We start from the raw sequence: 21,704 nt of genomic DNA, 5'->3' as shown, positions 1-21,704 counted from the left end.
TGGTTGTTAAAATGCTTTCTTAAAAAAAAATTCATTATTGCTTGTCAATGAAAATAATGAACATTCTGTACAAAAATTAAAGCAGTGCAGATGCTCCCGAAGTAAAACATATACTACGCCCCCCCCCCCGCCCCAATGTGGGCGCTGGCGGGATGTTCGCGGGGCAAGGGGGAGACGGCGGGATGTCAGGAAGACTCGGGGAGATGGGGGAAATGTAGGGTGATAGAGGGAGACTCAGGGTGATGAGGAGATGGGGGAGATGAGGAAGGGGCCCAGGGGCCGGCCTACAGGGCGAGGAATGGGGAGTCCCTTCCTTTCACTGTGTGGCCTACTGGGTGCCAAGCCTGGATTCAAGGGCACACAGCACCCCCCTTCCACAGGGCCCAGGGGGCCTTGGTCCTCCTTCCCCAGATAGGTGTCACCCCATCCTCAGGTCATGGTCTGAGAGGGCCCAGTCAGCAGATGGCAGGTGTCACAGGGAGCCCAAGGTGCTGCCGACCTCCACCTCCCGAGCCTCGGCCCTCACCCGCTGTACTCCCCGCTGTGGCCCTGCACCTCCCCATCGGCCTTGGTGCTGTGCTCAGCAGAGGATCAGGCAGATGGAGAGAGCTCTGAACTCTGGGGCCTGGCTGGCTGGATGGCCTGAGCACTGCCCCTGGGGCTCTCGGTAGTTCCATTTTCAGCCAGCTCCTTGCTTCTTGCTCCTGGCCTTGGTTGAACTGGCCACCATTATCAAAAGCTGGAGGCCTCCCTTGGAGAGGCGGCATTGATTTCCTGCTCCAGAAAGGGCCCTCCGGCTTGGCTGGTGCTCTGAGGAGGCTCTGCTGGTGGTCATGTGGTGGACTCCACCCAGGGTGCACTCCTTCTCACCCTCAGCTCCCTCTGGGCGGGAGGGAAGCTTCTTGGTCAGCTTTGGCTCTTGAGAGTGAGCAGGGGGTGGTCCCAGCCAAGCCCCAGACCCCTCTGGGCCTCAGGTTCCCCTTGTGTCTCCCCAGCGGCCCCTGAGCTCCTTTAGGCCGAGTCCCAGATGGCTGCGGGGGCCATCTGCCCTTCCACCCCATCAGCAGGGCCACCATCCAGCCTGCTGTCCTCTCCAAGGTTCCTGAGGTCACCCTCCCTCCACCTGCCCTCCTAGCCTCCTGGCACCCTGAGCCTGTACCCAGAGCTGGCCACACCACCCTGCAGCCCCAGAAGAGGCTGTGGGGGGTCTGTAGCCCCGGAAGAGGCTGTGGGGGCGGGGGACACCAAGCCTTTGAGACCCTCACTGTACCCTTCTGTCCAGGGTGTGCTTGGGGCTGTGGGGGTGGGTGGGGGTGAGCTGGGCTGCAGTTCCGTCTCCCACAGGGGCCCCCCAGCCCCTCCATCTGCAGCTGTGTGGGTCTCTCACAGGATGCCCTAGGATGCTGTGGCTGCTTCCTCCTCCATGGTGCTCTGGGAAGTGATGCTGGAGGTCAAGGTGGTCTTGGTGGCCCTCTGGGTCTGGACCTGCAGGCCGCAGGGATACCTGGGCCCTCCCTCCACCTGCCAAGCGCCTCCCTGGCCTCGGCCACCAGCAGGCCCTCTGAGGGAATTCTTGGGGCTGCATACTTTCTTCTCCAACCTTTATTAGCGCAGGTATGCCGTGTCCTTGCACCCATGTGCCCGATGGTGCAGGCGGAGGGTTGTGGGCAGTTCTGGGGAGGCGGGGGAGCCCGGCGCAGAGAGCTTTGGCCTGGGGACTGTCCATCAGTGTCCCCACGTGGCCTGGATGTGGTTGTGGGGTGGGGGTGGGAGGTGGTTGCCCTAAGCAGGTCTTCATCTCTGAGACCTCGTAGGAGTAACACTGGCCTGGCTGGACTGCTGGTTAATGCTCTCTGCGTAACTCCTGTGGGCGCCGGGCAGGTATTGGCCATTGAGGTTGGACTGATGGCAGTCATAGTACCACCAAGCCCCCTTGAACAGGGATGCGCAATTGTATTGGCTGTTGCTGTCATTGTCCTGGTCATGGGTTGTGAACAGCATGTTCCTGTGATTCCCCAAGGAGTCTCCTGGGAAAGACTGGCCTCCTCGGCTCCCCAGGCCCAGCAAAGCCCCAGCCCGGGCTAGGCAGGGCACAGCTTGCGGGATCCCTTCCACGCCCCTCCGACAAGGACCTCAAGCTTTCCTGTGGAACTACCTGCAGTCCCCCTGAGAAATGGCCCCAGGACCAGGTTGTATTTCTCCTCTTCTGACACCCAGAAGGAGCTGCATTTGGCGAAAGAGGCTCCACCTTCGAAATCCTTCAGGTCCACCCAGAGCTCCTGGTTCCCTGGCTGCACGCAGGGAAGAAGGCGGAGGGAAGGGTGAGGCCCAGGGCTCCACCCTCCTCACCTCCAGCTGTGAGCCAGTGCAGGTGGTCACTGCCCAGCCATTACTCTGTGCCCGGGGGCCGAAGCCTCCTTTGTAGGACTCCCAGTCCCGGAAGAAATTCACGGAGCCATCCACATGTCACTGAAACACCTGTGGGGCGAGAGTCTGGGATCTTGAGGAGCAGGGACTGTCGGGGGCGTGGGCCCAGGTCCTGCATACTTGCCCCCCACGCCCCGCCCCTCCCCGTGCGGAAGAACTGGTACTGGAGGGGGTGCAACGCTGAGAACGGCTGGCGCAGGCGAGTGCCAGGCAGGCAGCGTGATGCTCAGGGAGGAGGGCTCTGCCAGGTGCGCCAGGAGGCTGTGGGGCCCACCCACGCCGCCCCCACGCTCTGGGGTGGATTCCGGGCCACCCATGCTCAGGCTCTCCTGCTCAGAGGTGCTGCCTTTTCTCTGGCCGTTCTGCTGTCTGCAGTCTGGCTGCAGCGAGCCAGCCTCGAGTGTCCCATGCAGGCTCCCCTCTCACGGTCCAGCATCCCTGTCCACGTCCATGTCGCAGAGCACAGTCAGCAGCTGGCAGTTGGGGAGGTAGATGGTGTACCAGCTGGTCAGGGAGCCCCCCTGGGCCAGCACGTCCTCGCAGCTCTGGGTCCCTGTGAGGCAAGGAAGGGAGTGGGGGTGCGCTCGAGGGACAAGGTCCCAGCTCGGGGAGGGTCGGGCTTGCCTGGTGGTTGGGTGGGCAAAAGTGGAAGGCCAGGGCAGGCCCTCTGGGCATGTGGGGGGTGGGCAGGGGCTGGGGTCATTCACCTTGCTGGCACAGCACGTCCGACAGCTCCTTCTCCCCTGGGCAGGAGACACGGGTGCCTTTCTCTTTGTCCCCTCCCCTCCACAGACGCTTGCCCCCTGGGGCACCCCCAGGATCTACACCCCAAATCCCACCCCTACCCCTGCACGGAGTGGCTGCCAGGCCCCCATCAGCACCGTCCTCCCCCTGCCCCTGCCTGCTCTAGGCTCCCCTGGGGGCCTCTGGCCACCCTCTGGCTCTCTGTGACCCTCCCCAGAGTCAGGACCAGGTCACGGTGCTGGCCCCCAGGACTCCTCAGATAAGTTTGGCCCCGAGGCTGGGCTGGTGGGTGGGTGGATGTGAGCCCTCCCTGCAGGGTCTCCTTGGGACCTGGGGCCCTTCTGTTTTCCTCCTGTTGTGAGCCCACCCACAGGGGTCCCGGGACCTTGGACGGCAAGGTGAGGAATGCTGGAACTTTCTAGGAGACTCGAGTCTGGGAATGTTCTCAGCAAGCGAGGCCGCAGCCCCCTTGGCGCCTTTCTCCCCTGGAGAGAGACAGGGTGCCAGCTTGGTCCCTGGAGCTGGCTCCCCCCACCAGAGCCTTCTGTCTTGCCTCTGCCCCCACCCCTGCACCCGGCCTCCTGTCTGGGCTGTGAGCCCCCCAGCACTCTGACGTGCAGAGTGAGGCCTGGGCATGGGTCAGGGGGCAGGCTGCAGGCCCCTCCAGGGTTGTGCCTCTGGATGCCTTAGAAAGCTCTGGGGTGGTGCTGCCACACAGGCTAGAAGGGGTCGTCCCTTCTCTGTCCTCAAGGCCCCCGCTGGAGTCCATGAGACCTCAACCCAAGATCTCTCCACCTGGATGCCCCCTTCTGTCCCCTCCTGGGAGTAGCCTTGGCCACCAGGCTCACCTCTGACTCCGGGGGTCCTGGGAGCTCCTGGCTCTCCGGTGGGTGGAAGGGGCATGTCTCACAGTGCAGGCCCTGCTGGGGGGCTGGGTGCCGGCAGCAGGAGCGCCACCCCCTCCGCCCCTGCAGGCTGTTTGGGCATGCCTGTGGTGCCCCCAAGTGTGTACCCACGTGTGGGTGTGGACCCGTGAGCACCTTGCCTACTGGGAAGTGGGTGGGGGGATGGAGCTGCCCAGAGCCTGGGTGGAGGAGGGTGTGGAGGACAGGTGCAGCCTCCCTGCTCTCCTGCATCCTGCCAGACCCTGGGCAGAGAGGCCCCTGGGCTGTCCTGTTACCTTTGCTCCCGGGCTGGCCCCATCTTCCCTGGGCTGCCTGGGAGGCCCCACTCTCCTGCAAACACAAGGACTCGATTGGACCCCATCCCCTGGGCAAGAGAGGAGGCAGAAACTCCCCACTGCCCACTCCACGGAGCCAGGCACCCACCTCTCCCACCAGGGGCGCCCGATTCCCCTTTGGGCCCCGGCAGGCCAGGAGAGCCAGGGCAAACTTGGAGGATGGTCGTTTTGTCCGGGGCCCCCAGACCCACGATCTTTACTTCTGCACACAGCAGGGGAGGGTGGGCTGCAGGCCAGTGCATCCTGTGCCAGCCCACACCCCATTTTCCCACCCTCCCCACCACCTGCCTCGCATGCCTCCACACTGCAGGGTGTGCTTATGCCTGTGTGTACGTGCGGTGTGTGTGTGTGTGCATGTGTGTGAGCTGACATATCCCAGCAGGCCCCTCTCACCTGGACAGGTGCCTCCCACCTGGCCCAGGGCCCGGGATGGGGAGAGACAGAATAGAGGCACCAGGGTCCAGAGGGCAGGCCACCCCATTCCTCTGCACACACCACTCCCTGGTTCCAGACCTGGGTTCCCAAGGCGCCCTGCTGGCTGGTGAGGAGCAGGGGTGGCGGTGGCCCCTCCCCTACCCGGCTGCGCCCTGCTCCAGCCTGGTTGGGCCTCCCATTCCTCACAGCTCAGCTTTTCTCCACAGAAATGGAACCCAGGTCAAGTGCAAACACAGCACTTCCTCTGCCTCGGCCATCTGCAGTCTGTGCCCCAGTGTCCTCTCCAACAGACGGGCACAGCACCCCCATCTCCACCCCCACCCACCCACGGCCCTTCCCAGAATCACAGGCAGCTGGATACAGGCTGTGCTCAGTGGATGCTGGCTCAGATGTGAGGACGTGAGGGCACCCTCCCCAACCCCGCCCTCTTTCCCTCCTGCTCCCCTTCCCCCCTTCTCTCCCTCCCCCATTCTCCTCCTCCCCCCTCCCTTCTCCCTCACCCCTCCCCCTTCCTTACTCTTCCTCCTTCCCCTCCCCCTTTCTCACTCTTCCCTTCCCCCCTCTTTGGCTTCCTCTGCCTCCTTCCTCTCCTCCCCCTCCCCTTCTCTTCCTCCTCTCCTCATTCTCATTCTTAGTGAGGCTGCCCTGACAAACCTGGAGGCCCAGCACACGGCAGGATGCCCAAAGCCAGAGGCCCACTCGAGGCTGGAAGTGTAGCCCTTGGTCCTGAGCCCCAGCAAGTGCTGGCAGTGCTGAGAGCTCTTAGCAGCCTGCCATCCAGTGCATGACATCCCGCCCTAGGTTTAGCGAGAGGAGCTGGGCACAGAGGGCCTTGCTGCTGGGCAATGGGGGAGCTGGGACTCGAGCCAGTCCTGCAGGGCCCGCGTCCTTCCGGGCCCATGTCCTGCCCACTGCACACGTTACCGCCAGTGAGCAGGGTGCTGATGAGGACCAAGGGACAGGAGTCAGCGAAGCTGCTTGGTTGTGGATCCCAGGTGGGGGTGGCGACAGAGCCGCACACGGAGTCCCCTGAAGAGGTGCCCCCAGGGTGCAGCAGAGCTGCCCACCCTGCAGCCAGCAGAGCCCTCTGCCCCTAGGCTCTCCCTGCTGGGGGTCCGCCTGGTTCTGGCTGGCCTCTGGCAGCTGCTGCTTCCAGAGCTCCTGATGGAGGCCCTGTGCTGGCAGGGTCTGCAGTTGTCCGGTGGCCATGCCCCAAGGGGGCGGAGGCTGTGGACCCAGCAGCCCGAGATGGGGCAGGGAGAGGGTTAGAGCACCCCAGCTCCTTTCCTGGACACCCAGACATGTGAGGGTTTCTGGGCCCCATCTCTGCCTTGCCCTGGGGTCTCCCCAACCTGCAGGCAGTGTGGGTGGGGTGGGCTCTGTGCGCCCCCCTGTGGCGATAGGTGGGAATTGGAATTTGGCCTCGCCCTTGGTGTGCGGGGTAGGGGGCGGCGCAGCTGTGAGGGAGAACCAGCAAGGAGGGCCCCTGCTGCCTGGCCCCCTTCAGCCAGGTGAGTCAGCTCCACGGGGCTGCCTGTGCTCACGACTGTCTCCTCTGGCACCAAGGGGGGAGAGGGCTCTCTGTGAGGGACCCCATGGATGCTGACCCTGGGGAGCTCCTGTGGGCTCTCTGTCCTGCCCAGAAAAGCAGTCTGCAGCTGAAGCGTGCCTCTCTCCAGAGCTGGGACCAGGGCCAGGGCCAGAGTCCGGGCGGCTGGGTGTGGCAGTGTCACCTGAGCCGGCTCCTTCTCTTTGTATCCTCCTGGGACCCACGCCTCCTGTCTCCCGCCCACGTCCCTGGATATTCCTCAGCATTCATGCTGGATTCTGCCCTGTTCACTCTGGGAGTCGATCCTGACCCCAGATGACAACACCCAGAGCTAAAGGGGTGGAATCGAGCCCGAGTGCTCAGGAACATCTGAGATGGAGAAACCAGCAGCAGCATTTGTTTTGTCTTGGGCTTCACTGAATTTTGGGATCAGTTCAACTGCAGGAAGAGGCTGGCCGTTAATGTTAGCTGTTGGCCGGGAGCTCAGCTGGGCGGCAAACCGGGGCGTCCACGTGGCGGCCTCCCTATGCGGCTGCTTGGGCTTCCTTGTGGCCTCCTTCGAGTTTCTCTTCTTGTTTGGCGGTTGACTTCCAAGACACAGGAGGTGGTGGTGTCCAGGCCAGCTTGGGGCTGCTCCCAGACCTGGCCCAGCAACCCTCCTGCTGTATTCTGTTGGCCACAGTGGTGACAAGGTCTGCTGAGGTTAAAGGGGGTGCTTCTCGATGGGATGTGGCAAGTCATGCTGACCTGAAGAGGAGGAGAGGTCAGGACTGTCCCCAACTGACCTGAGACAGCAAATAGGTCAGTCCTTGGTCGGATCCTACAGCCGTGGGGCAGGGAGATAAGGAGAGGAGGTGGCAGGGGCAGCCCGTGACGGGCACGTGGGGGAGGCCCATCAACCCTGTGACTATGAGTGCAAGTGGCCAGGACTTGGCCAATAACTGAGAAGCTCCCTAATTTCTGTCCCTGCCTCCACCTTGGGACCAACTGGAGAAAGCCAGATATGCCCCCTAACCAGCCGCCTGGAGGCCTGCTTGTTCTCATTGGGCGGTCTGCATTTATTTCCACTGTTGCAATTTCTTTTACATTTTTTGTTATTAAAAAGATATTCTAAATATTCTTATAGAATATTGATTAAGCTTTATCTATTTTACTTTTTCTGATTTTCTTAGACTTGGTACATTTCAAACTAAATTTTTTCTACCAGCATTGTTACAATTTCATTTTTATGTGGAAATCTTTGATCCGTCTGGAATTTATTTTGACATAAGGAGTGAGGTAGTGGTCTAGCTGCCGATGTGTTTTCTAAATGGTCCCTAGTGGTGACTGTTTTATTTATTGTGTATTTAGTCTTTTCTCCACAGATTTGAAACATCTCCTTCATCATAGGCTGAATGCCCATGTCATTTGTGTCTATTCTCATTTTTCTAGATTCTTCCATTGTTATATGTATAAAACATACCATATTCTTACTGGCCATAATTTTACCACAGGTTTTCGGGTCTCATAGAACTAGTTGTCTGTTTCTACTTTTCCTTTGTGGAATTTTTTAGGTTTTTCATATGAAATCAGAACAATTTTTTTCTTGTTAAAATTTTAAAATTGGAATTCCATAAAACTTACAGATAATTCAGGGACAGTTGAAGTCTTTAGGATAATGTGTTTTTTTTAGGATTATCACTGAAAGAAAAAATTGATGAGCTGCTTTTCCAACATCAGCCCAGCCTGACCCATTTCCTGGAGGGACATGGAGGGCACACTCATATTAGGAGAAAGTGGGGTGTTTGTTTACAAAGAGACTATTTATGGGTGGGGTATAGGGGAACCCCGACAGCCAGGGCGGGGACCCAGGGCCCAGAGCAGCAGGGCTGACCGCCCCCAGGTCAAAGGGTGGAGGGCAGGGCATGTTCCAGAATACAGAGGAGAACTGTGTAGATGAGGCCCTCCAAGAGACCAGCGACCTTAGGGTGGGGGTCCCCATGGCTGAGCCCAACTGGGCAGGGGCAAGGAGCTCCTTGACTTGTCCACATAATTTGGGCTTCCTCTGTGGTCAGCAGGTGGAGGGAGGGAAGACCCGGAGGTTCTTTCTCCTTTTCTGAGGACAGAGGTCTTGCATTAAGAAATACCCTCAGGGGCAAGGAGTGTGCCAGGAACCTGACCTCTGCCTCTGAACTGGGCCACATTCCATGGGGCCAGGGCTGGGCCTGGAGAGACAGACGGGCGGCCCTGGCCGAGTGAAGCCGTGGGGAGTGCACGGGAGGAGGACAGGGCTCTGGGCTTAGGAGAACCGAGTGGGCGGGAAATGGGCAGCTCCTGGGGGCTGGCGAGCAGGAGTGAGCAAGAGCTCACTCAGAGGGGAAGCGTTGGGTCCGAGGCTGCGCTGGGGGCACTGAGCTCCAGCCAGCCCCTGATCCCCACCCTCTTCCCCGCAGGGCTCGGATCCCAGGGAGGCCCTCCTGCGGGCTGGGACCAGGAAGGTTCTGCCTGGTGGGATGGCAGCCCACCACCTGCGCCCCCAGCCTTCCTGGCGTGCTGCCATGCTGCTGGGCGGGGAGGAGGCACAGGCCGCCGGGCAAATCCCAGCTCACCCCCAGCGCCCATGCCAGGCTGGCGGTGGCCTGTGCCCTGAGTGTGGCATGCGGGCGAGCCTGCTGCTGCCCCGAGGCCCCTCCTGGCCTGGCACCGTCCCCATCAATTGGGCCTCTCTGGTGAAGGGCACTTGGAGAAGCTTTGGTTCCCACCTCCTGGGCAGTTGTCCTTCAGCCAGTCTGGGTAGGGAGCTCACCCCTCCACAAAGCTTGCGGGTCCTGGCTCGTGGGAGCCTGTGTCCCCTCCCCACCTCTCACCAGGAGCAGCCGGCAATGCCCAGGGTGTCCCTGCCTCCCTCTCTGCCTCCTTCTGAGAGGGGAGGAGGGGGCCTCTCTGTGGCCATGGCTTTCCTCGACCCTTAGCAGGGCCTCTCTTCCTCCCCCCATGAGTGGGGAGCACTCCGTGGGGAATCTATGTCGGGTTCTGCCTCTGCCCCAGGAGGTGTCCCCTGAGTGTGTTGACCCTAAAAATAACACAGCCAGTTATTTTCCCAGCCAGATGGGTTTATTTGGGAAGGGCAGAGGAACCACAACTCGAGGGACAAGCAAGCTGCAGCTAAACCACAGGCAAGTGCAGCAAACGCAGGAGAGGAGCGTTACTTTGTAGAGAAAAATGAGAAAGCTGGGAGGGGTTGTTTGAAGGAAAGTCTGTTGCCTCTTGGAGGAGAGCGAGGACGCGGGGTGGTGACGGCTTCTCACTGGCTGGGCTGCTGGGGGTGTGGATTCTCGCAGGAGAAGCCCTCCAGCTTTCCTGTTGGGGCCTGTGATTGATGATTCTTTCCTGGGGTGAAACTAGGAAATTCTAGTTTTCTGATCCTTCTGTTGGGGTCTGTAACTGACATAGAGTGGGACTGCCGAGAGCTCCCCTTCTGGTCTCTGCACTCCACTTTAGCGAGCTTCCCCTTTATTAATTTTCACAGTTGTTTGCCGGGCAAGAAAAATAACTGTGGTCCCAGTTTTGGAGCAGCCACCTCCCCTGCATCGTTCACATCAGGCTGGTTGATACCATGGGCTTGGCTGCCCTCAGGCACGGCTGGGGCGTTAAGGCTCAGCTCACCTGGGCAGCCCTGGGCAAAGAGCTGCTTAGGAGGGCCAGGCCTGCCCCTGTTGCACGCCCACCCAACCCTGCAGCACTGGGGTCTCAGTGCAGGGACAGTGCCCGAGGCACTCAGGGCGAAGGCCCGCTCCTTCCCTCACCCGCTCTCCCCAAGGGAACTGAGAGGGAAACAAAGTCAGCTGCCATCCAGCAGTGACGCCTGCCCAGCGCCCACCAATCGGTGGGGGCTCTACCTCACAAGGCTGAGTAAGAACACCGTCCCCTCAGCCTGGGGGCCATGACGTCCCTGGAGGTGAGCACTCGGGGGCAGGTCTGGGCACACCTGGACTGTGACAACCTGAGCAGCACAAGGTGTGGCCCATCTTCTTTTTTTTTTTGTATTTATTCTTTTACTTTATTGAGGTCATGCTGGTTTATAACACTGTGCAATTTCAGGTGTACATTATTACAGATCAGTTTCTGTGTAGACTGCATCGTGCTCACCAGCAATAGTCTAGTTTTTATCCGTCACCATACTTATGCCTTATCCCTTTTGCCCACCTCCTTCCCCCTTTCCCCTCTGGTGACCACTAAACTGTTCTCTTTGTCCATGTGTCTATCTTCCATGTGAGTGAAATCATACGGTGTTTGTCTTTCTCTGTGTGGCTTATTTCGCTTAACATAATACCCTCAAGGACCATCCATGTTGTTGCAAATGGGATGATTTTGTCTTTTTACGGCTGCGTAGTATTCCATTGTATGTATACACCACATCTTCTTTATTCATTCATCAGTCCATGGACACTTGGGTTGCTTCCACATCTTGGCTATTGTGAATAATGCTGCAGTGAACATAGGGGTGTGTAAGTCTCTTTGAATGGTTGATGAATAAATACCCAGTAGTGGGATAGCTGGATCATATAGTATTTCTATTTTTAATTTTCTGAGAAATCTCCATACTGTTTTCCATAGTGGCTGCACCAGTTGCATTCCCACCTGCTGTGTACGAGGGTTCCCTTTTCTCCACATCCTCCCCAACACTTATTACTTGTCTTTTATTTATAGCCATTCTAATGGGTATAAGGTGATATCTTATTGTAGTTTTGACTTGCATTTCCCTAATAGTTAGTGATGTTGAACATCTTTTCATGTGCCTGTTGGCCATCTGTGTATCTTCTGTTCATATCCTCTGCCCATTTTTTGATCGGGTTGTTTGTCTTTTGTTGTTGAGTTGTATGAGTTCTTTATATATTTTGGAAATTAACCCCTTGTCAGATATATGATTTGCAAATATCTTCTTCCAGTTGGTGGGTTGTCTTTTCATTTTGTTCCTGGTTTCCTTTGCCTTGCAGAAGGTTTTTAGTCTGGTGTAGTCCCATTTGTTTATTTTTTCTTTTGTTTCCCTTGCCTGAGTAGACATGGTATTCGAAAAGATGCTGCTAAGACCAATGTCAAAGAGCATACTGCCTATATTTTCTTCTAGGAGTTTTATGGTTTCAGGTCTTTCACTCAAGTCTTTAATCCATTTTGAGTTAATTTTTGTGTATGGCATTTTGGGGAGGTTTTTGATTACTGTTTCAATCTCTTTACTTGTGATTGGTCTATTCAGATTCTCTATTTTTTTCTTGATTCAGTTTTGGGAGGTTGTACGAATCTAAGAATTTGTCCATTTATTCTAGGTTGTCAAATTTGTTGGCATATAGCTTTTCATAGTGTTCTCTTATAATCCTTTGTATTTCTGTGGTATCCATTGTCATTTCTCCTCTCTCATTTTAAATTTTATTTATTTGAGCCTTCTCTCTTTTTTTCTTCGTGAGTCTGGCTAAGGGTTTGTCAGTTTTGTTTATCTTCTCAAAGAACCAACTCTTAGTTTTGTTGGCCCTTTGTACTGTTTTTTTAGTCTCTATTTCATTTATTGTCTAATTTTTTTTTAAAGATTGGCATCTGAGCTAACATCTGTTGCCAATCTTATATTTTTTCTTTCTCTTCTCCCCAAAGCCCCCCGTACACAGTTGTATATTATAGTTGTGAGTCCCTCTGGTTGTGCTGTGTGGGATACCACCTCAGCATGGCCTGATGAGCGGTGCCATGTCTGTGCCCAGGATCCGAACCTGAGAACCCGAGCTGCTGAAGTGGGGCACGCTGAAATTAACCACTATGCTATGGGGCTAGCCTCTGTTTTTTTTTTTTTTCTTAGAGTTTCAATCTCTTTAGTGAAGTATTCTTTGTGCTCATCAATTTTATTCCTTAGCTCATTGAACTGTCTTTCTGAGTTTTCTTGTAACTTGTTGAGCTCCTTTGTGATAATTTCCTTTTTGCCTTTTCTTTTTTTTGAAAGATTTGCTCTGAGAGCTAACATCTGTTGCCACCCTTCCTCTCTACGTTTTCCTCCCAAAGCCCCAGTGCATAGCTGTAGATTCTAGGTGTGCGTCCCCCAGTTCTCCTGTGTGCCTCACCACCACAGCATGGCTGTGGACAGACGGGGGTGTGGCTCTGCGCCAGGAACTGAACCCAGGCCCCCGAAGTGGAACGTGTCGGACTGTAGCAGTTGGGCCATAAGGGCTGGCTGTATGATAATGTTTTCAATTCTCTGTTATTTAGATTGTGAATTCTGTGGGCTCAGGGTTAGTTTCTGGAGACTGCTCATTTTCCTTCTGCTCTGAAGTGTTACAGTAGTTCTTCATGGTGTCTGATGAATTGACCTTTTGCTGGCGCATTTGTGTAGTATCAGGTTGCAGATGCCACCTGCCACCTCTGGATGGCGGGGCAGGAGCTGTGTTTTCTGATCCCATGCCATCTGTGGGAAGTTGTGCCGGTAGGGCTTCTCTGTGTCTGCGCAGTGGCCACAGCTGCTTGGCAGGTCATGCACTCACGCGCAGGTGGGGCCTCAGTGCTCCACAGATGGTCACTCTGGTGCAGGACCACTGTGCCCAGCAGGGGACGGTGGAGCTGCTGTGCAGGGCAGGAGGGGAGGGGGCACTTTCTTTCCTGTGTGCTGCTCTGTGCTTGCAGTTGGCTTGGCTGAGCTGCTGGGCTTGGTGAGGGCTCCCTCATGGGCACTGAGTTGTGCCACTCAGTGGGGAATGTTCCTACAGGTGTGGCTGCCATGGCACAGTGGGCACTCCTGTGGGCCAGGCTGCAACTCTGAAAGTGTTCACACAGGCCGGGCTGCCCCCTCCTTCTCTTATAGTTGTGCTGGTCAATGTGTGAAGACCCACAGCCTAGATCTGTGACTCCCTCTTTTTCTTTTTTACTGCTGCCATGGAAGGGGAGGGGTGTGCTCACCTAGTTCCACTGCCTCCCAGGGATCCAGTCCATCCACCTGCAGATGCATGGATCTCTCAGGCATCATGTTGTGTTGTACAGGGAATCATCTGCTGGTTAATGAATGTCCATTTAGCTATAACTTAGAAAAGAGAGACAAAGGGGACAACTCACTCGGCCATGATGCTGACGTTACTCCTGACCCCACCTTCTTGGCCAATTACTGCAAAGTACAATCTCAGCTCTTCTCAGCCAATCAGCACCAGGCACAGTCTAGCCCTCCTCAGCCAATCAGGTTAGGATGTGACTCCTGTCCTCAGCCAACTAGAGCAGGGCACTGCCCACCTCTTTGCACTCAATCAGGGCACAATGTGGCCTATCCCACACTAGGGGCTTCTCAGGTCTGGGCTTGAGAGGGAAGCTGGGTGGGAAGGGCACAGAGGGTGTCTTGGGGTGCAGAGGGTACTGGAGGGTGCAGAGTGGTGGGTCAGCACAGAGAAAAGTGAGGTGGGCAGGGTGCAAAGGGTACCCGAAGGGCTCAGAGGGGGACACAAAAGATGGGGGGTGCCCATGAAGAGGCCGCTCTCAAGTGCCCTGGGCATTCTCTGTGCAGGGCCTAGGGAGTCACCTCTGCCTTCCTGACAGACTGTCTCTGACTGAGGCTCTGGCCCCTGGGTCTGTCCACCTTCAGACCTTTGTGACCCCCAGCTACAGTGGTGATGGGAGGTGTGTTAACGTGTACTCTTTTTTTCTGAAATTAAGTCTTTGGCACTTTCAGCACTACAATTCCTGTTCTCTCTGTAAGATTGGGTGGCAGTTGGCAGCGGGTTTTATTTCTAACAGCTTTACTGAGGTTTAATTCATGGACCGTACAGTTGTGAAATTAATACAGTCATGCGTCCTCAATGACTCGGATACATTCTGAGAGATGTGCCATTAGGCGATTTCATTGTTGTGTGAACATCACAGAGTGCACTTACACAACCTAGATGGCAGAGCCCACTGCACACCTAGGCTCTATGGGACTAATCTCATGGGACCACCATCACGTACATGGGCTGAAGTTGACCCAAAAGTTGTTATGTGGCACATGACTGTGTGTAAAGGAAGGCTTGACTAAATTAAACTCGGAAAGGCCTACAGGGGAGCCCTCACCCCGTTGTACATCATCAACTACTCCAAACAGGAAGTACAACCACTTTACTACTGAGGGAAGACTTCTCTTCCACTGGCAACGGCCCAGCCAATCAGAAACACCACAGCCCAGCCAATCAGAAATGCCGCTGCCTAGCCAATCAGGAATGCCACAGCCTGGCCAATCAGAAATGCTGCAGGCCAGCCAATCAGAAGCGCTGCAGGCCAGCCAATCAGAAATGCCACAGCCCAACCAATCAGAAACGCCACAGCCCAGCCAATGAAGAGCTGTCCCCACCCTGATCTGTTCCTCTCCTCCAATGGACTTTCCTCTAGAACAGCCCCGCCTTCTCCCCCTTTTCTCTATAAAAGCAGCTCCCTCCCGCGTTCTCTGGGTTTGCCATGATAGTATGCGCATCCCGAATGGCAAAGGGCAATTCTTTTGGCTAGTCCCGAATGAACTCATTTTGAGATAAAATAACAGGCGTATTTGCTTTTAAGTTGACCAACGCATGCACTTAGCAGTGCTGCCCTCCAGGGAACTGAGGCCAGCAGGATGTGACGGAGGCCCTGGCAACCGGGCCCTGTGCTGGACACTGGGGAGGCAGTAGGAGGCTCTAGCTGACCCAGCCACTGCCTGGAGCCTGCAGGGCCAGCTGCTCCTGTGGACGACGCAGGCCAGATGGGGCTGCAGTTGCTGTCAAGACCCCAGTTTTTAGCAGGGCTGCAGGTCAAGGCGACTTCAGTCCTTCACTCCCTCTTTCATTCACAATATTAACTGAGCCCCTTCCCCACACCAGGCCTCGTGCTAGGGGCTGGGGAAACAAGCAAAACAACTACATACAGCTCCTGTTGTCACGGAGTTTACAGCACGTGTAGGGAGAGTAGACAATAAATAAACACAGGAGAAGACACGGATTATGCTCAAAGCTGCGAGGAAACAGACTGGGCCTTGGGGAAGGCTGCGTGGAGGAGGCAGAGACCAGGTGGAGCCCAGCGAGCGTGAGGCTCTGGGTGCAGGGGCCAGAGGCCTGCTGGGTGGGAGGGTGTAAGCAAGAGGGCTGGGATGGAGCTGGGGGCTGGCTGGGCTGACTGCTGGGGTGCGGGGCAAGGTGCAGGGGTGGGACTGGGCGCTGGGTCTTGTGCCAGGCGCCGTGATAACTCAGGGACTTTTAAGCAGCGATGCATCAGATTTACGCTTTGTAAAGTTTGCTCGGGCCACTGTGTGGAGAGCAGACTTTGGGGGGTGAGGGGGGAGTGGGGAGGCCAGGAGATGACCAGGCTGCATTGAAGACTCCTGGCAGAGAGTCCCCAAACCCAGGCCAGGAGCCTCCACAGTCAGGAGGCTGCCCCGTGCCTCTGAGGGTCCTCAGGGGGGTCTGCAGGCGGCGGGTGTCTGTCCCTTGGTCCTTGCTGACCCATGGAAGGACTAGGGCTTCGCTCTCACCCAGTGGTCCTGTTGTGGGGGGTCCGGCATCTGTCCTGCCCTCCCTCCCCTGGAGCTCTGGACCCATAGCCTGGGGACTTCGCCCCCCTCAGGCTTCCCTGCCCCTCTTCCAGAGAGGCGGCATCTGGGGGAAGATTTTACCTATATTTGTGGCTCATATAATCGCTTTTAAAAAATTGAGGAATAATTTATACACAGCAAACAGTCATGGAATCACCACAACCCGTCACCCCAAAGTCTCCACATGCCCCTCTGTCATCAGTCACTTTCCCACTGGGGTCCTGACAACCACGGAGCAGCCTTCTGTCCCATGGATCTGCTATTCTAGAGTGTCTCAGAAAAGGAGTCACAGCCTGTCGCCTTTTCAGATGGACTGCTCTCACTCAGTGTGACACATCTGGCATCATCCAGGTTGTGAGAATCAGTGGTTCGTTCCCTGTATCCCTGAGGAGGGTCCCATCATAGGGAGGGACGGCAGTGTGCTCTCCTGCCCGCCCGCTGGAGGGCGGTGGTTGCTGCACTCCCGAGGGACTGTGAATTAAGTCCCATAAACACCCACGGGCAGGCCTCTGGGCTCTTGCTTCTCCTGGGTAACTAGCTGGGCGAGCGGTTGTTGAGTCGTCTGGTAAATGAAGGTTCCACTTCCTAGGAAGCTGCCCCACTGGCTCCCAGAGTGTTGCACCATTTTGCTCCCCCCCCCCCCCCCCCCCGGCAGTGACAATGTTTATTTTAAAAAGCGTTCGCCGTTCTGATAGGTGTGCGGTTGTGGCTCAGATGGTTTCAGTTCGCATCTCACGGCATCGAGCATCGTTTTGTGTGTTTATTTTCCATCTGGATATCTTCTTTGGTGAAATGACTTCAAATCTGCCTTTTTTAAAAAAAATTGTTTTTCTATTTTGAGTCTTGAGAGTTCTTTATGAGTTCGAGACTTAAGTCCTTTATCAGATGTGCGTCTTATAAATATTTTCCTGGGAAAGATCTCACTGCTCTCTCTCCAGTGACTCTGGGACTGGGTGAGAACTGGCGCCTCCCCAAATGCAGGGGTGGCGGCCAGCAGAAGCCGTGCTCCTCCCCTCCCTCCCTGCTGGGGGCTGAGTGTCTTTCTCTGATCCTGTACTCCCTTCCACTCCCCTGGGGACCCTCGCCCCTGACCAGAGGCAGCTGGGAGGTATGCCCCAAGGCCACACACTCATCCTCAAATAGTGTCCCTGGGTGCTCTGAGTGGACACAAGAGGTCACCTGGAGCACCCTTGCCAGCTCAAGCTCCCACCAGCCCCTGGCGCCTCCCTGGCGACACTCTTGCCTGCATGGTTATGCAACCAGTGATAAGGCGGCTGCAATGCCATAATCCACCCTAAGAGTCAGGTGAGAGCCCGGCTCTCTGGAGCCCTCTGAGAAATGACCCTTGGAGCCGGTGGGGGACACAGGAGTGACTGTGCCAAACAATGGACAAAGCGGGCTTGAGTTTCTGGAGCCAAAGTGCCTTCCGCTCCCCAGCCTGTTCGTCTGGTGAGCCCGGCTGCTGGGCTGGGCTATAAAGCTGGGCCTGCGGGGTCTGTGGCTCAGGCGCCAGGGGCTGGAGGACAGGTGTGAGGATGAAGTCCATCCTGCTGGGTTGGGTCCTGGCGCTGCTCTGGGTGTCCGTGGCCCAGGCTGAGGTCCTGGTGCAGCCAGATTTTGATGCCAAAAAGGTACTAGAGGCCTCCATGCTCTGCCGAGGGTTGGGGTGGGGACAGAGCCCCTGCCGGAAACAATAGTGATGAGAGGATAATAGTACCTGCCGCCTTCTGTGGGGCATGTGCCTCTGGCCTGCGAACCCTTTAGATTCCCTATCCAGTTAACCCTGAAACAACCCTGCGTATGGGTAATTACTGACCCATTACAGAGCTGGGGCAACTGAGGCTCACAGTGGCCATGCGGCCTGCCCCACGTGAGTGGTAGAACAGGGCTCAGACCCGAGAGATGGACACTCTGGAGACCCCTGGCTGTGTGGCTTCAGACAAGTCCATTGGCTTTGTGCCCCGGGGTCCCAGGGCAAGGAGGGTCCGGCCTGCTGGTCACTGAGCGGCCTCACAGTTCTCAGGCCTCTGGTACGTGGTCTCCATGGCTTCTGACTGCAAGGTCTTCCTGGGCAAGAAGGACCACTTACTGATGTCCACCAGTACCGTCAAGGCCATCACGGGGGGCAACCTCAGCGTCCACATGGAGTTTCCTCGGTAAGTGCCGCGGGGTGGGCTGGGCCAGGATGGGGCGGGCCGGGCAGCAGTGGAGAGCGAGCACCGGGCTGTGCATCCCCAGGGCTGATCGCTGTAACCAGGTGGACGCCGAGTACCTGAAAGTGGGCTCCGAGGGGCACTTCAGAGTCCCGGGTAGGTCCTGCCCCACCTGCCTTCAGGGGCGCCTGGTGCTGCTTCTCCACGGGGTGACATGGGACTGTCCCTCTAGCCGGAGCCTCCGCATTGCCATCTCCTGCCCCTCCCCTCCATCCCTCCCCTTCCGTCCTTGGCCCGGCAGCAGCGGACATGCGGGTAGGGTCGGGGCCTGGGCCTAGGGCACTTCTCCATGGCTGTCCGTCCGCCTCCCCTGCAGCCCTGGGCTACCTCGACGTGCGCATCGTGGACACGGACTACAGCTCCTTCGCCGTGGTGTACATCTACAAGGAGCTGGAGGGGGCGCTCAGCACCATGGTGCAGCTCTACAGTGAGGCCCGCAGCCGCCCCCCATCCCCACTGGACACTGTCCACCCCATCCCTCCTCTCCCCTCCCTGTCTCCCCTGGTCTCGCCCCTTCAGACCTGCCCTCATCTCCTCTCCTGCCCCACATCCTCACATACTCCCAAGTCTGGGCCTGGCAAGGACCAGGTGGGGGTGGGGGTGGCGGGACCCCACAACGCTTGGGATGGGTGGGGGTTGACTGGAGGGGTCTTGGAGGGTCAGGCACACAGGCTGAAGCTCACCATCCTCTCTGGGTTCCCCGAGGGTGGGGCCCCACCCTTCCTTTCTCCATCCCATTGCCTGAGATCCTAAGCAGGGGCTGAGATCCTATCTTGCTTTAATTTCCTGGGGGTTCAGCAGAGTAAGCCAGGGACTCCCCAGGGTGGAGAGGCCGGAGTGGGGTGAGGCCCGGGGAACACGGCGCTGGGAGAACAGCCTGGCTACCCCACCCTCCCAGATGCTCCGTGTGAATAAGGAAAGGGCGTCCCTCTGGGCAGCTTCCAGGCCCCACTGGTCCCTCAGCCAGGCAGGCACTTGTGTGCAGTGCACAACCTGCCCGCCCTCCAGTGGCCGACATGCTATCAGCCCTCTAGGAAGTGCATTGAGGCCCAGAGACCCCATCTCCCCTTCTCCCTCACCTGTATGAGCCACGGGGTTCACAGGGGCCCCTGCTCTGCCCCAGGCCGGACCCAGGAGGCGAGCCCCCAGGCTGTGAAGGCCTTCCAGGACTTCTACCCGACCGTCGGGCTCCCGGATGACATGATGGTTACGCTGCCCAAGTCAGGTACCCAGACCAGCCCTGGCCCATCCCGGCCGAGCCCCGCCCCAAAGCCCCGCCCCCGCCCCCCGAGCCCCGCCTCTCGGAGCCCCGCCCGGTCCTTCCCCCACCGCACCCTGATAAGGGAAAGGGTTTGGGCAGCGGAGGTGGGAGAGTCTCGGCCCCGCCCGGCCGGCTCGGCCTCTCATGGACCCTCTCCTTCCCACAGATGTGTGCTCCTTGAGGGGCACGGAGGCACCCTGACACCTCAGGAGCCCCACCTTGGCCCTTCCCAGGTGGGGACGGCGTCACTCCTCCCTCCCGCTCTCAGGCCTGCGTGGCTGCCCCTGGTCGCCTTTCCGCCTCCTGCTTTCCCCCCTGAGATCCGCACTGCAGATCGCCCCCTCCCCGCCCGCCCCCTCCCCCCACCGTGTGCTTCAGGCCTCAGCTTACACATCACCTCTTCCAGGAAGCCTCTCCTGATTTCCTAGGGCTGCCATAACAAATCACCACAAACTGGGTAGCTTAAAACAACAGACATTTACGCTCTCCACAGTTCTGGAGGCCAGAGGTCCAGAATCAAGGTGTGGGCAGGGCTGGTCCTTCTGGCGGCTCCAGGGGAGAATCTTTGCTCTTTCAGCTTCTGGTGGTGGCGCAGCCCCTGTGTTCTTTGGCGCGTAGGTGCATCCCTCTGGCCTCTGCCTCTGTTGTCACATGGCCGTCTTCCCTCTGTGTGTCTGTTTCCAAATTTCCCTCTTCTCTGAGAACGAGAGTCCGTGGTCATAGGGCCCACCCTGAGTCCAGAGTGATCTCATCTCAAGATCCTTGACCACTTACATCTGCAAAGACCCTATTTCCAGACGAGGTCACAGAGTTCCAGGTGGACTTGAAATCTGGGAGACGCTGTACAACCCAGTGCAGCAGGTCCCCATAGCGCCTGGCCCACCCCGGGCACTGGGCCCTGCCTTGGAGTTGCCTGGTCCTTGTTCTCTCCCTGAGGGTCCTATGGGGTGGGAGCCACCACTTTCTTGTTCACTGCCACCACAGGGTCAGGTCCCCAGGAGCCCTAGGGACACGGATGTAGGTGGGCTCCTGCGGACACCGTCCCCCAAAGTAGATGCCAGGAAACCATCGGGCCCCTCCCCCAAGTTCCTTGCAAAGAATTTGGGAGCCTCCATGAAACAATACATAACAGATGAGAGATGACAGCCAGCAGACGCCCCTGCGGCGTCTCTGGGCGGGGGCAGGCGTTGGCCCTGCGGGACCTCTTCACCGCCCTGCAGTGGCTGCTCCCCAGTCCCTCCTGTCATTCTGCCCTCCCGGGCTGTCCCCGCTCTCTGCCCAGTGGTGTGCTGGGGACATTTTAACTTTCCATAGACCTAAATCATGCTGCCCAGCACCCTGCACTGCCTCCCGTCACACGTGTGGTTGCTTCAGAAATGTCACCGGGTGGGAGGAGAGGGGGTGGAGAATGGTGCCAAGTCGTTCTCCGGAAGGTTCTCTCCACGGAGAGCGTGAGCCCCTTCTTCCTGCTCTGTGCCTGACTCCCAGGATTTATTAAAAACAAAAAGCAGCTTTTGGGGTAAAGTGCCCCACATGGGCTCCCTCTCGGGTGCTGAGTCTGTGAGCTTGGTCGTGGTTTAGTGGCCATTGTGGGGCTTTCTTGCCTCACCAGCCCCCTCACCACCAGCCAGCCACCGAGCGAGGCCCTGGGACGTGTGGCCGGGACCCTGGGACCCCAGGGAAGGGGGCATTGCTGGTGCCGGCCGCCTCTAGCCCGGGGCTTCAGGGGGAGCAGCAGTGGGTGTTTCCACATTCGCAGGTTTTGGTGGCAGAATTAGCTGGTACTGGCCTCGTGGGACATGTGAGTAGGGGGCAGCGTGCTGCGTGGGGGGCAGCCTGCTGTGTGTGGGAGCAGCTGGGGGCCTCCAAGGAATGTCTGCTGAGCAAGTGGGCGGATGGAGTGACCTTGCCTTTCCTGTCTGTGCAGGGCGAGCCAGAGCAGCAGTCTTGTCACCGGCGTCGTCCAGACCCACAACCCTCCCGGCCCCCATGCCTTGGGCCACCCTCTCCTCCTTCCCATCCCCCATGGGTGTCTCCTGGCCTCTGCCTTCCACTCAATAAACAGATTCTGCAGCTGAAGCTCCTCCTGTTTGGATGAGACCCTCTGGGAGGGCACAGTGGGCCCCGTCTTGGCCCTGGACTCCTGGGGAAACTGAGGCGGGGAGGTGGGTGTGGAGGGGACTCTGGCCCTTGGGCTCCTCCTGGCTGCGGGAGCAGGAGGCTCCAGCCAAGCTTGGTACCCGTGGGGGCTGCACCCACAGGCAGCGTCCAGTGCCCACCAGCCTGGCCCCCTGGGTTCTCAGCGC

At 57.8% G+C, this 21,704-nt stretch overlaps 1 protein-coding gene across 15 annotated transcripts in view; it reads left to right on the top strand.

Annotated features, from left to right (window-relative positions):
* LCN15 (lipocalin 15) overlaps positions 1–21,477 on the top strand; it is a 36,447-nt gene extending 14,970 nt beyond the window's left edge. Inside the window, exons 1-8 of one of the 15 annotated variants that reach the window (XR_011432325.1) lie at positions 5,643–5,841; positions 17,941–18,080; positions 18,163–18,233; positions 18,454–18,564; positions 19,261–19,362; positions 19,565–19,631; positions 21,158–21,199; positions 21,326–21,477. Coding sequence is in view for 11 of the 15 variants with exons in the window: in XM_070250412.1 (XP_070106513.1) it covers positions 5,692–5,841; positions 17,941–18,080; positions 18,163–18,233; positions 18,454–18,564; positions 19,261–19,362; positions 21,326–21,459 (708 nt within the window). In the remaining 4 variants the exon portion in view is untranslated. Of the gene's footprint in view, positions 1–5,582; positions 5,842–6,236; positions 6,358–7,066; positions 7,197–17,100; positions 17,556–17,940; positions 18,081–18,162; positions 18,234–18,453; positions 18,565–19,260; positions 19,363–19,564; positions 19,632–21,157; positions 21,200–21,325 lie in introns of those variants that run through there. The other 14 variants (XR_011432327.1, XR_011432326.1, XR_002804004.2 and 11 more) reach the window with 14 other exon arrangements.
* Positions 21,478–21,704: the final 227 nt, after the last annotated feature.

The sequence above is a fragment of the Equus caballus genome, chromosome 25, assembly GCF_041296265.1.
Source record: "Equus caballus isolate H_3958 breed thoroughbred chromosome 25, TB-T2T, whole genome shotgun sequence".
In the NCBI taxonomy this organism is placed as follows: domain Eukaryota; kingdom Metazoa; phylum Chordata; class Mammalia; order Perissodactyla; family Equidae; genus Equus; species Equus caballus.
Note: the sequence above shows the minus strand (reverse complement) of the source record. Positions and strands in the feature narration are given on the sequence as shown.